The 13,261-nt window shown below is 33.2% G+C and overlaps 3 protein-coding genes across 3 annotated transcripts; 2 read left to right on the top strand and 1 right to left on the bottom strand.

Moving 5' to 3' along the window:
* The first annotated feature begins 3,488 nt into the window (after positions 1-3,488).
* LOC123654513 (cuticle protein 8-like) lies at positions 3,489-4,261 on the top strand. Its single transcript, XM_045590413.1, has 3 exons — positions 3,489-3,500; positions 3,664-3,933; positions 4,016-4,261. Exons 1-3 carry the CDS (start codon positions 3,489-3,491, stop codon positions 4,259-4,261), a joined length of 528 nt encoding a protein of 175 aa, XP_045446369.1.
* Positions 4,262-7,122: 2,861 nt separating this feature from the next.
* On the top strand, positions 7,123-7,855 carry LOC123654514 (cuticle protein 18.6-like). Its single transcript, XM_045590414.1, has 3 exons — positions 7,123-7,134; positions 7,257-7,526; positions 7,610-7,855. Exons 1-3 carry the CDS (start codon positions 7,123-7,125, stop codon positions 7,853-7,855), a joined length of 528 nt encoding a protein of 175 aa, XP_045446370.1.
* A 3,519-nt stretch (positions 7,856-11,374) lies between these two features.
* LOC123654515 (cuticle protein 7-like) lies at positions 11,375-12,169 on the bottom strand. The gene is made up of 3 exons (XM_045590415.1): positions 12,158-12,169; positions 11,797-12,048; positions 11,375-11,711 (listed from the first exon to the last, which is right to left on the bottom strand). The coding sequence occupies exons 1-3, from the start codon at positions 12,167-12,169 to the stop codon at positions 11,466-11,468; spliced, it is 510 nt and encodes a 169-aa protein (XP_045446371.1). The 3' UTR covers positions 11,375-11,465.
* Positions 12,170-13,261: the final 1,092 nt, after the last annotated feature.

Below are 13,261 nucleotides of genomic sequence, written 5' to 3' on the forward strand. Positions count from 1 at the left end.
TCACCAGGGCGGTTGTTATGAATAAACACCTGGAAAATATACTAGCGTTATCGAGTGTGAGCGCAGAGCTCTGCCAGTTAGAGGCAATATGTTGGCTCGTAAATTTGTATGATGTACGTTACAGGTGAATTTAATTTTATTTAAAGCCAGTCCAAAGCCAAGTCCAAGCCAGTCCAAGTTTTATGTCAGTCCTTTTACACGTGTTGTCTATGGGAGAACTACACACGGCGAGCATATAGTGCTTTGCGTGTACACTATAACAATGAACTAAGGGTTTTGTTGACAAAGCCTCGGTACTGCAGTGCATCGGTAATGTTTTCGGAGGCTCGTGTTAACTTCTATGCGATCATACGCAAGCGGACCGCATATTCAATGAGCAGATTACTGAACAACTCTAGACAACTTAGGATCTCCTTCCTCAGCACATTGGCTGTAAAGCTGGACAGTCCCCTCTGGATTTGCTGGGATGGCGCACATGTATGCCGTGTGGTGTCAGCCGAGTAGAATAGCACCACCCCCTTTCTTCTCGTGGGATCGTAAAAGGCAACCGAGAGATAAACCTGGCTCAAAATCATCAGGGTCCTGGAGTTGGAAAACTTCATTCGGAACCCGGAATGGGGTCTTTGTCAAGCATTCGTGGCATAGCTCTAAAATGCAAAAGACACCTGTAGCCGAATTGGCTCCACACGTATCGATTCGTCGTTCCTATGGGCCTAGCCAGTGAGGTCGAGAAGGCAGCGCAGAGCTTAGGCAACTCTGCGTTTTCCTGAAGAGTGGCCTAGGCGACACAGCGTGCCTGACATTGTCTAAATCGTCTGCAATAGACGGACTAAAGCCAATGCACACGTAGCAGTGAGGCAAGCCTCAATAAATCTGTTTGGTTTTTCCAGTTTGCATCACTTTTACTTATTTTATCTTCTATTTCTTATTAACTTTGTTAAATTGTGACGACATGTTATGTATGTATGTATGTATGTATGTATGTATGTATGCATGTAAGTATGCTTTGTATGTATGTAGATATTTTATGTATATATGTTGTATGTATGAAGTATGTTTTTTTTCTATATATTTTTTTTAAGTAGGGAAGAAAATGCATCATGTTTGCATGCATAATGTTGAATTTACAAATTATACAGATAATTGCGCTGCTACCTTTTCAATGCATATTATCCTATATCTAAAGGTTCTCTGGAAGAGATCGCTACTAAGCGATAAGACCGCCTTTTGTACATTACTATCTCTATGTGTAAATAACTGTTTTATGTAAAAAAAATTCCGAGTGGTGTGCAATAAAGTATATTCTATTCTATTCTAAATTTGATACGTTTTTTTGTTCAATTTGTTAAAAAATATATGTATAACGAATGCCAGTTGGCGCTATCAGATAGACAAACACATTACAGATTTTTCTCTGAAGTTTCTGTGGATTTCAAACTTTATTGAAGATCTTTAATCATAAAATTTCAAAATATATAAAATAATATCCTTGCTACAACTATGGCTTATATTAACACAACAATTTTAATGTAATACCGACATTATTTATTGGGTTACAAGTTGCGCGTTCTCAACATATGTGACAAAAAGATTTGTGTACTTCTTCAAGCGCCTTAAAGACGTAGCCACGTGAAACTGGCAGTGCTGGAATGCTGCGGGAAAACTTAGTAGAGACGGATAGAGCCTTTACAGTCCAAAAACGTTTAAAGATTGTTATCGGTATATTAATTTGTAAATTTCTGGAAGGACATATTCGATAAACAAATATCTACATTGATTTAAAATAAACAGTTACTTATTTCGAAACAATTCTCGAAACAAACATTTACCACATTTTAAATGAGTATTTACTGTATGTCTTTTTCTTCTTCTTCTGGTTAAAATGGTTTTCAATAGTGCCAAATGAGCACAGATGATTTCGCCAATGTCACGTAGAATACTGTATGTCAATTCTAGACACAAACATCTTAGCATTTCATGGATTCACCGTGTGGGTGCCGGGTCCATCGTGTGACCGAAGAAGAAACTCAGAGCAGTTCCCTCGTAATAAAACACCAGACTCGTAACAAATTGCCAGTTAATATATACATATATATTTTTTTTTAATTTCTGTTAAATTAATTGATCTATAATATTAACAACTAATTGAATGACAAAATGACACGTAGGCTCAGCAGTCATAGCACTGGCTGTTGCGCTTGCAGATTCAATCCCCGTAATGATAAACATTTGTAAATGCCATATAGCTGTTTGTCGTGCACTGGGTGTTTGCGATTGTGTATTGTGTTTTCAGACCTCCGACACAGAAGAACATTCTACTTTTACCCCATTTTACCTATAAGTGTGAAGGTTTATTTGTTTATTATTTAAGATAATTGTGATATTTTACTATTAATTAGCTAAACTTCTGAAAGTTTCTATTTGAAATAATCATAACCGTTACAATATAAAAAAAAAATTGAAAAAATTAATCATGTAAAATTAGTAGGTACAGCCGTTCTAAAGTTTTGTATTTAACGACCAATTTAATACGAGATTATTATTTAAAAACAATATTTATTGCTTTTAACCGACTTTAAAAAATGAGGAGGTTACTCAATTCGACCGTATATATATATATTTTTTTATGTATGTTCGGGGATAGCTTCGTCGTTTATGAACCGATTTTGATAATTCTTTTTTTCTTGGAAAGGAGATATCCCAAGTGTGGTACCATGAGGAAACCAGGATGATATGATCATCAGAATGATGTGATCCCAGATAAATCGGTCAGCAGGAACGGGTAGTTCAAGACCCGACGAGAGTGCACTCCGCCGGGTCTTGAACTACCCGTTCCTGCCGCCCCCGGTCGATAGCGGAATCCTGCCACGCGACTCCCGGGAATATCACCTGCACGGCGAACCAGGAGAGTACCTGAGCCGAACTGCATTTGGAGCTTGTGTGAATTGAGTGCTCGACCCCGCCCATATGACAAAGGAAACCCTCGAAAATCGTAATGACGTCTAGTGCGTTTGTTAATTTTTTTCATCTACTTACTTTGTATTACTTGTCGATGAAATTGAAGTCGTTTTTTTTTTCGTTTACGAGCAAACACAATTGTTTATTTTATAAAATAGCATGTTATTTCAAAAAAGTTATAGCATAAATTAAATTTCTTTAATTATTATATATTTTTTTAATTATTTACATTGAGTAAAAATACGTGTAATATGTAGATTGAAATGCTCAATTTCATATACCATAGTCTGACAAAAAAGTAATTATTCATTTATTTATTTTAATTAGAAGTACCAATAGTAAAAATCATTTCGTAAAAGTAATTAGTTATTTAGTAGAACGAGTAAAATTGCTGTAAGATATCATTATATCAAACATCTACGTAATACGTTCTTGAATAATAAAAACGTAGTAAACCATTGTGAATATAAAAACACGAATACTTCAAATTTATTATCATTGTCATTATAACAACGCATCAAAAACTCAAAATGTTCATTAAAGTAAGTTTAAATTAATTTGATTAATAATTTAATAAAAATCTATTTTATCGTCACTTTTTTTTCTATATTTTGAAATACAGTTAATTTTATGTTTTCTTATTGTATATGTTATATATTATGATTAAGCGTAACATTTAGGTCAAATAAATATTTTTTTTCACAGGTAGTTATCGTCGCTGTCGCGCTGGTCGCGGTGAACGCGCACTATCTCGGACAAAGTTACGGTCTCGCCGTTTCTTCTCAGTCGATCATCCGACATGACGTATCCCATGACCAACATAACTATCACCATGTCCACGCAGCGCCACTCCATCACTCTGTTTCCATAATTCATCCAGTGATTCACCACGCTGCTCCCGTGGTTCACCATGCTCCCATCCACCACAGCGAACAACAGGACTCACACGACTCTTACGACCACCAGGATTACTACGTAAGTAGAATAGTATACTTAAAGTATTATTAAATATTATATACGTATTTACAGTGATAAAATAATGTAATTTGTTTAACAGGCACACCCCAAATACGAATTCAATTACAAGGTAGCGGATCACCACACCGGTGACATCAAGTCTCAGCACGAAGCTCGTGACGGCGACCACGTCACAGGCTCCTACAGCCTGCACCAGCCCGATGGTGCCGTGCGCACCGTACATTACAACGCTGACAAGCACAGCGGGTTCAACGCTCAAGTGCATTACTCCGGTCACTCACAACACATCCAACCTGCTCACCATGCTCATCCCTACCTCTACTAAATTATTTTTAGGCTCATTGTGCTTTACAATGTTTGAAACTGTTTGATATATACTATTAATATTTAACAATAAAGAATGAAAATTTATTTAAAACTTTCTATGTTCATATATTTACTTTTACGAAGTCATTCTTAATATGGACATAATTATGTCAACCACAACCTTTCTGACAAGTCGTCGAGGACCACTATAGGACCCACTTGTAAAGCGTAAAATCAGTAATTAGAATTGCTAACGCTAACTAAAAATTGAATTAACGCTAAAAATTTAATTTATCTACTTTTAATTGTCATCGAAATCGGTCACAAATAAAAATAATTCATTTTACAATTTTAGTTGTGAACGTTATCAAATACTAAATGAAGTGTTAAACATACAAGTTATATATATAAAGCCAGTTTCAAAAAGAAATTTATTTTTATACATATATAGAGATAAAAGTAAGGTGAAAATTAAATATTTAAAAAAAATTACGGTGTGTTTGAAACATAAAACTTTACACCAAATTTCGTAAAAAAAATAAAAAAGATAAAAAAAGGCAAAAACTTGGTTTTTAAATTTTTTCAGATGAATTTTCAGGTTATGTGAAAAAAGTGTTAAGACAAAAGTTGTAGATCTTTTAACTACCTACAACTATGCTTTTGAATTTTTTTCTATAGGACTTGTAGTTTAGCCAGAAATCGAGATAATCCTTTTTTTAATCTTAAATCGGAGGGGGCTCCCTACCACTTCCCGACCTCCGATCGCCCGTAAAAATAAAACGGTAGCTTTAAAATCGTGACATCAAAAATATTACGCTTCAGCCTGTAAATAAAAATATTAATGGGCGTGTAATAACTCAATGTTATTTATAATCCACGTAGAGACAATACAATTAAATAATTATTAGATTTAATTATAATTACTGATCATTTATTTACTTTTATGTAAGTAATAAAGTTCCTATTTAAAAATTAATACATATATAGTAAAAATGCGCACGTTTTTTTATCAAAATTTAAGTTATATTATGTTCATGCTTTGGTTAGAAATTCAATCTCGGTTTGATATATAAAGATTCCTATCTTTACATGTGAAATCGGGATAGCAGGATATATCTGCTCTTCTGGGGAAGTACCTCGACCTTAAAGAAGATCACAGCTAAACAATACTGCTTTCAAGTAGTTTTGTATTCCTGTTGATGAGTAAGGTGGCCAGAGCTCCTGATGAGTATCTGAGGTAGAGTTGGCAAAGCGCTTGCGATTCTTCTGGTGTTGTAGGTGTCTATTAGCTATATAATATAATATATAAGCGAAGTCATAATTGATTGCCAGTACGATAATGTTTTTATTATACTTTTATAATATTGTTTTAAGACAGACACTAGAATCACGCACTTTTCTCAGAAAATTTTAACTCACTAGTAGATAAATTTTAATGTTTTTTTTTTTTGTGTTGCCAAAGAAAACCTTGTGACGATGTAAATTCTTAAAAGTTTACTTTATTATTGACCAGATATCCTATATTTGTGATTTTTCATTCAAAACTTACTTTAATCAAAATAAAATACATCCTCAGACAACAATTATTAATCAAAGCAATATACGTTACTATTTTCAAAAATATATACACAATCAAATTAATTGACGCGAAGATTTTCGAACTTAGACCTAGTTATGTCATTAAAGGTTTTTTACGTTGCAGGTGTTTTTAATCGTCTTCAAAAAAAGAATGAGGTTCTCAATTCGATTTTATTTTTTTGTATGTTTGCTCGCAAACGAATAAAAAACGACTTCAATTACATTGATGAGTAGTCATATATCACAGGAAGACGAAATAATTGTCAACTAAATACGCGTTGTCAAAGATTACTCCAAAAGAGTATAAATCCTCGGCCTAAATAAGGCCTCGAAAAAACTTAAATGAAACCACAATAAGCATCCAAGCATCAGCTATCGATTCAATCAAAAATCATCAAAATCGGTTCACTCAGTGATAAGTTATATGGTATATGTATATAATAGAACGTAGTTTGACGAAAAAACAGTCAAGTAAATACGCATAATTAGATATACTTCGAATAGTACTTGTCAGGTATCCATTAAATTTAAATGGGACTACATAACACACACCACCTTTCGATAAAAAAAAAAAAAACTATTGAAATCGGTACATTTAAAAGTTAAAGATAGTTAAAGAAAACACACATAAAAAAGTTCTAAGATAACACACATTAAAAAGTACAATCGAATTGAGAATCTCTTCTTTTTGACAGATTTTCACTTATAGTGTAAACAATAGATATATATAAATATAATAGTCACAATAAAAAAAAATGTACAGTAAGCATACGCTATAAAAAAAAACAACCAATCTATGTAGAAGAAACGAAATATGAATTCTTATACCCGAAAAATATACAAAAAAGTGAGTAAAAATATACAAAAAAGTACTCACTCAAAAGAATACCTTTGTACTATTTTAATATTATATTTTATATAACAGTACTGTTCTAAAAACACAGTCCACTACAAAACTATAATTGTTTTTGTTGCAAACCTCATCATATTAACGTTAACTTTCTTTATTTTTAATAAATAAGGAGAATGAAAATAAATATAATAATAAAAATAATACATAGCAATATTAATGAACAGACATAAAAAATGTTTCTAATTAAAACCAATTTAAAAGGTTAACAATGCAAATTGCTTAATAATAGTGAAATAATTTCAAAACCATATACGAGTTAATTATTATTCTTTTCATCTAATTAACATGTAACAAAATTATGATTACATATTAACTATGAATATAAAGGCTCGAAAAATAACATTTTACTATCATTATTGTTCGAAGCACCCTACAAAAACAAACTCAATATGTTTTTCAAAGTAAGTTTTAGTTTAATCAATAAATGATTTAATGACTTTAACAAATCATTATAATATGTTAATTTTTTGTCGTTGTTAAGTAGGTGTTTGTGTTTGTTTACGACAAATATGATTTTTTACAGATAACTATCTTCGCTGTCGCGCTGGTCGTGGTTAACGCTTACTATCTAGGACAAAGCCACGGTCACGCCGTTTCTTCTCAATCGATCATCCGACATGACAACTTGCACGATCAACACAACTACCGCCATGTCCACGCAGCCCCATTTCATCACTCTATTTCCATAGTTCATCCAGTGATTCACCACGCTGCTCCCGTGGTTCATCATGCTCCCATCCACCACAACGAACAACACGACTCACACGACTCTTACGATCACCAGAATTACTACGTAAGTAGAATAGTATACTTAAAGTTTTATTAAATATTATGCAAGTATTTTATAATGCTAAAATAATGTAATTTGTTTAACAGGCACATCCCAAATACGAGTTCAACTACCAAGTAGCCGATCACCACACCGGTGACATCAAGTCTCAGCACGAAGCTCGTGACGGCGACCACGTCACAGGCTCCTACAGCCTGCACCAGCCCGATGGTGCCGTGCGCACCGTACATTACAACGCTGACAAGCACAGCGGGTTCAACGCTCAAGTGGATTACTCCGGTCACTCACAACATATCCAACCTGCTCACCATGCTCAGCACTACCTCTACTAAATTATTTTTAGGCCCATTGTACCTTATATTATATATGAATCTGTAACATATTTTTCATGTCTTCTATTAGCATAAGTACCAAACAATAAATAATGAAAATTACTTGGAAATATTTTTGTCTACATACCTAATTGCGTTTATAATAGGTCTATTTCACTATCATTGATAATCCATTTCACTTAATATATAATTAAATGTTATCAAACAAATATCAAAGTACCTAACTAGAAAATAAGTGTATAAATAATTTTATAGATAGCAAGTAAGTGTATATATAAACAGAGATCATAAGAATAATAATGACAATAATAATTAAGGTAACGCGCAATAATAAAAAAAAAAAAATTTTTGAATATCATATCAAAAATTGACCGCTCCAGCGGGATTCGAACCCGCGTCTCCGACTGACCGTGTCGGCGCTCTAGCCAATTAAGCTATGGAACGATGTACCCGCTAGAGCGAAATTTTTGATATGATGATTTTTATTTTCGGTTTAAGCGAACCGTGGCGCCGTCTATAGTGAGTTCTTTACAGAGACCCGTAACTATTCAAAGTTTCATATTGCAATGAAAATCTTTGACAGGAGACGACACCATGCTTGCACCAGAGGGGTATAAAGATGGAAAAATATAAACAGTAAAGTGACGAGATCGTATGAGTACCTATACTCGTGAGTTTAGTAAACTTTTTACGTATATTTTACAGGGTAGGGTATTTTATAGGGTAAATTTGTTAAATATACATGAAAAATATTGCATTTGCAAAGACTAAATATAACTCATAAAAACCAATTCTTAAAGGGATCATGTCTAGTCTTTAGTATCTTTGAAATTTATAAAGCAGTTATTACAATAACTATAACTGATAAGGATGTCCGGAAAGAGCAAATATTTTATAAAAGTTAAAATAATTGTGTTTGCTCGCAAACGTAAAAAAAAACCGACTTCAATTACATCGACGAGTAATACAACGTAGATCGACGAAAAAATAGTCAAGTAACTACGCGTTATCAAAGATAACTCAAAAAGTAGTTATCAGATCTCGATAAAATTTAAATGTGACCACATGATAAACATCCGCTTTCGATAAAATTAAAAATTGTCAAAATCGGTACACCCAGTAAAAAGTTATTGCGGATTTTCGGGAGTTTCCCTCGATTTCTCTGGGATCCCATCATCAGATCCTGGTTTCCTTATCATGGTAGCAAACTAGGGATATCTCCTTTCTAACAAAAAAGAAATATCAAAATCGGTACATTCAGTAGAAAGTTATGCGGTATAATACAACGTAGGTCGACGAAAAAAGCGTCAAGTAAAAACGCATTATTAGATATAACTCGAAAACTAGTTGTTAGATCTCAAATAAATTTAAATGGGACCAATTGGCACACACCACCTTTCGATTAAAACAAAATTTGTCGAAATCGGTTCACCCGGTCAAAAGTTCTGATGTAACATACATAAAAAAAAATTGAGAACCTCCTCCTTTTTTGGAAGTTGGTTAAAAATAAATTAAAGATGACGAATGTGAGCCGCATTGGAGCAGCGGGGTGGATTAAGCTCTGATCCTTCTCCTACATAGGGAAAGAGGCCTATGTTACAGGCTGAAGCGAAGCGACAAATGTGATTGATACTATGAAAATATATACTTGTATTTAATACTATAAAATGTGGTCCGAATACTGCAAATAATTTCTGATTCACTTAACCTCGATAGACTGATTCTGTATCCAAAACACTCAACAAATATTATAATAATACCAACATTACTTTTGAGAATTGTGAAATTATGTTGATTATAAGTATAAAGTATTTTATGGAAACTGGTTTTAAAGTTTATTTTACAAAAATACGTGTAATTGACTAATGAGACCAAAATACGTGTAAATGCCAATGAGCATTAAAGTAAATGCTGCAAACACATATTCTGTAAAAAGAACAACTATTATTATCTACTATCAACTAGATTTATTTTGGGATAAATATCGGTTATTTAAACCAAAGATCTTGAAATTTTTGTAACATTAAAAACCCTCTACGGTACTAAAGTCTACCGTATTATGGTAAATATTTTTAGTACGATGTCAGTAGATTTTTGTAACCCTTTCAGAATTATTTGAACTCGAATATCATAAATGCATTAAATTATTTTCACATTTTAAATATTTATTTATTCAACCCTTTACATGCAAAGACTGTTTACAAGTCCATTAAACCGAAACATTTAACTGAGGTAGGGCACAGTAGGAATTTCCTGCTCAAAATATGGATCAGCCCGACTGGGGAAGTAGGCGTCTATAAGCTACAGTAATCTCTTACCATCAGGTGAGCCGTACACTTGTTTACCGACCTAGTGATAAAAAAAAAAAAAAAAAAAAAAAATAGCCAGTGAGGTCGAAAGGGTGGCGCAGAACTTAGGCAACTCTGCATTTTCCTATCGAGTATTCTAGGTGACATATTGTCTATCTGACACTGTCTAAATCATCTGCATAAGACGGACTAAGACCGATGATGATGGTTACATGTAAAACAAACGAAAAAAACTTGACCCCAAAACTTCTAAAGAATTTTAATACTACCAAATTATAAACCACATTTATTTATTTATTGTCTTTATTTATATTATAATATACATTTATTTTATGTTTATTTTTATTATCTTCATAGTTAAGTACCTTCTAACAAAACTTCTGCATGGTTTGTTTTTTTTCTTTATGGATTCAGGCTTTCGATAATACAGCATAAGAACAGTAGGTACTGCTAGTTGCTAGATACATAAATGGGAAACGCTACATTATGTTCTCTGTTTACACTTTATCTCAAGCCAAGATTATAGTTTTATTTTAATTTATTTAGTAATTCAGCGCAGTACACGAGAAAAATGCTGACAAACAAAAATACAGTTTTCGCTTCAGTATCGATTGATAGATTGGTTAATTTAGCCTGTAACATCACACTACGGGTGTATACATCTTTCTCCATGTAGGACAAGTCTATTAACGATTATGCCTATAGAGTGTAATTTAAAAGACACTTTCAAAATATCTTGATATACAGATTAAGAACTATTATAGTTTTATTGTTATTCATTTGTTATATTATAATAAGAACAGTGTAGCGAATTACTTTACTAGTCGAAAAATTAAGAGTTAATAACGAAGTAATTCTAAATACAAACGATAAATCGTTATTTATACGGATAGTTGTTATATTACGGATACGATGACGTTTCGATCATAATATAATTTAAATATTGGATTTGATTTCACGAGTTTATAACATAGTAAAAAACTTTTAATTATTTTTTAATAAAAATAATACTAATACTAAACAGTAAAATTAATTTTATTCAAATATTATAAATTTTCATTTATCACATGACTGTGTTGTAAGCTTTTTTCGCTATTTAAAACTCTTTATTTTTTTATATATATATAAAAAAAAACTCTAATTTGTTTTTATTGTGAAATGTGATAAATATACATAGGTAAACGGTACTTAGTAAAAGCTTAGAAAATCTTAGACAGTCTTATTTATTAAATTATTATAGGACGCATTAGAAATAATATACAATATCATACATTATACAGTAGAATAGGACTTCTAAGAATTTAGTGGTGGTATTGAGGAGCATGATGAGCTGGCTGAGCATGTTGTGAGTGACCGGAGTATTCTACTTGAGCGTTGAACCCGCTGTGCTTGTCAGCGTTGTAATGTACGGTGCGCACAGCACCATCGGGCTGGTGCAGGCTGTAGGAGCCTGTGACGTGGTCACCATCACGAGCTTCGTGCTGAGACTTGATGTCACCGGTGTGGTGATCAGCTACTTCGTAGTTGAACTCGTACTTTGGATGAGCCTGTAAAATCAATGTTTAATTGTTTGATACCATCATGAATTACACGTACTATATTTATTAAAAAATAGTAAATAATATTGCTTACATAGTAGTCCTGGTGATCATCAGAATAGTGTTGCTGACTGTGGTAGACAGGAGCATGGTGAACCACGGGAGTAGCGTGATGAACTATAGGAGCTGCGTGTTGAACAATTGGAATAGCTTGAATGTGATGTGAGTTGTGTTGGTCGTGAGAGATGTCATGTCTGATGATTGATTGAGAAAAAACGGCGTGACCATGATTTTGACCGTGATTCTGCGCATTTACTGATACTAGCGCAGCAGCAATGATGGCTATCTGTAAAAAGTTAATAATCAAGTAAGACTTGAATTAACTTAAAAGTAAATCTATAACTCATCAGTGCAATTTATTTTTTAAATAATCCATTACGATAGTTAAAACTTACTTTGAAATACATTTTCAAGTTTGGTTTGCTATGCGTTTTATTCAACAATGATATTAAATTATGATCAATCTTGCCTTTATATTCAGTCTCTCACTACGTAGAGATAAATGTGTTATGTCAAAATTTGCGAACATAAAACAGGTTTATGGTTTTGAAACTGTATTAATTAATTAAGATATTTACGTTTACATTATCTTTTTTTAAGTAGAGACAAAGTGTTTTCATATATGCATAATTTGTTATTGTTCTTCATTTTTATCTACTAACATCTAATAGTCCCACTGTAAAACAACTTCTTTTAAGGTGGCTGTATACATATATTATGATATTAAGCCTTCGTAAGATCGTTTTACCGCTTAAAAGTTTCCTAGTCAACTCTAATAATAACAAATAGACAATGTAAAATTTTTGTATTTCACATTACAAGAAGACGAAAATTCGAATATTTGTAGTGATCACATTTTAATTGATTGGTCAAAGCAGTCTTCATTCTTGTAATTACTTTTATGTAAAAATAGATTATAACAAAATGGTTGATCCAGAAAATTTTAACTCTGTGTATTACTGTTTTAATTATTTAAGCATAATAAAATAAATATAGTCTACGCTGCACACTTCAGCCTGTAATATCCTACTGCTGGGCATAGGCCTCTTTTCCCGTGTAGAACAAAAATCAAGAGCCTAATCCACCACGCTGCTCCAATGCCGTATAGTGGATATATTCTCTGCTATGAGTAACGATAGCTATCAGGTGTACATGACAACAACCGGGATCGACGGCTTAACGTGCTCTCCGAGGCACGGTGGGGAGACCCACAAGAGCTGAACAAACACCCAGACCACGACAAACATTTGCATGGCCAAATACAAAGGTTTGTCATATGCGGGGATCGACTCGCAACAGCCACAAACCAATGCTGTGACCGTCTACATGATTAATATAGTTTCCATAGTAATTTTGAGAGCCTTTGAATTTCAATTTTAAGGGCACACACACACACACATCAGCCTATCGCAGTCCACTGCTGGACATAGGCCTCCACAATTTCCCCCTAAAAATGGCGTGAACTTATGTGTTTTGCCCATAGTCACTACGCTGGGCAG

The sequence above is a fragment of the Melitaea cinxia genome, chromosome 6, assembly GCF_905220565.1.
Source record: "Melitaea cinxia chromosome 6, ilMelCinx1.1, whole genome shotgun sequence".
Taxonomy (NCBI): Eukaryota; Metazoa; Arthropoda; class Insecta; order Lepidoptera; family Nymphalidae; genus Melitaea; species Melitaea cinxia.

What these genes read in the sequence shown, in the direction of transcription:
- LOC123654513 (XM_045590413.1), top strand. An exon ending in ACGACCACCAGGATTACTAC is followed by an intron (nt 3,934 to 4,015) that starts GTAAGTAGAATA and finishes TTTGTTTAACAG; the next exon opens with GCACACCCCAAATACGAATT.
- LOC123654514 (XM_045590414.1), top strand. An exon ending in ACGATCACCAGAATTACTAC is followed by an intron (nt 7,527 to 7,609) that starts GTAAGTAGAATA and finishes TTTGTTTAACAG; the next exon opens with GCACATCCCAAATACGAGTT.
- LOC123654515 (XM_045590415.1), bottom strand. An exon ending in ATGATCACCAGGACTACTAT is followed by an intron (nt 11,712 to 11,796) that starts GTAAGCAATATT and finishes TTGATTTTACAG; the next exon opens with GCTCATCCAAAGTACGAGTT.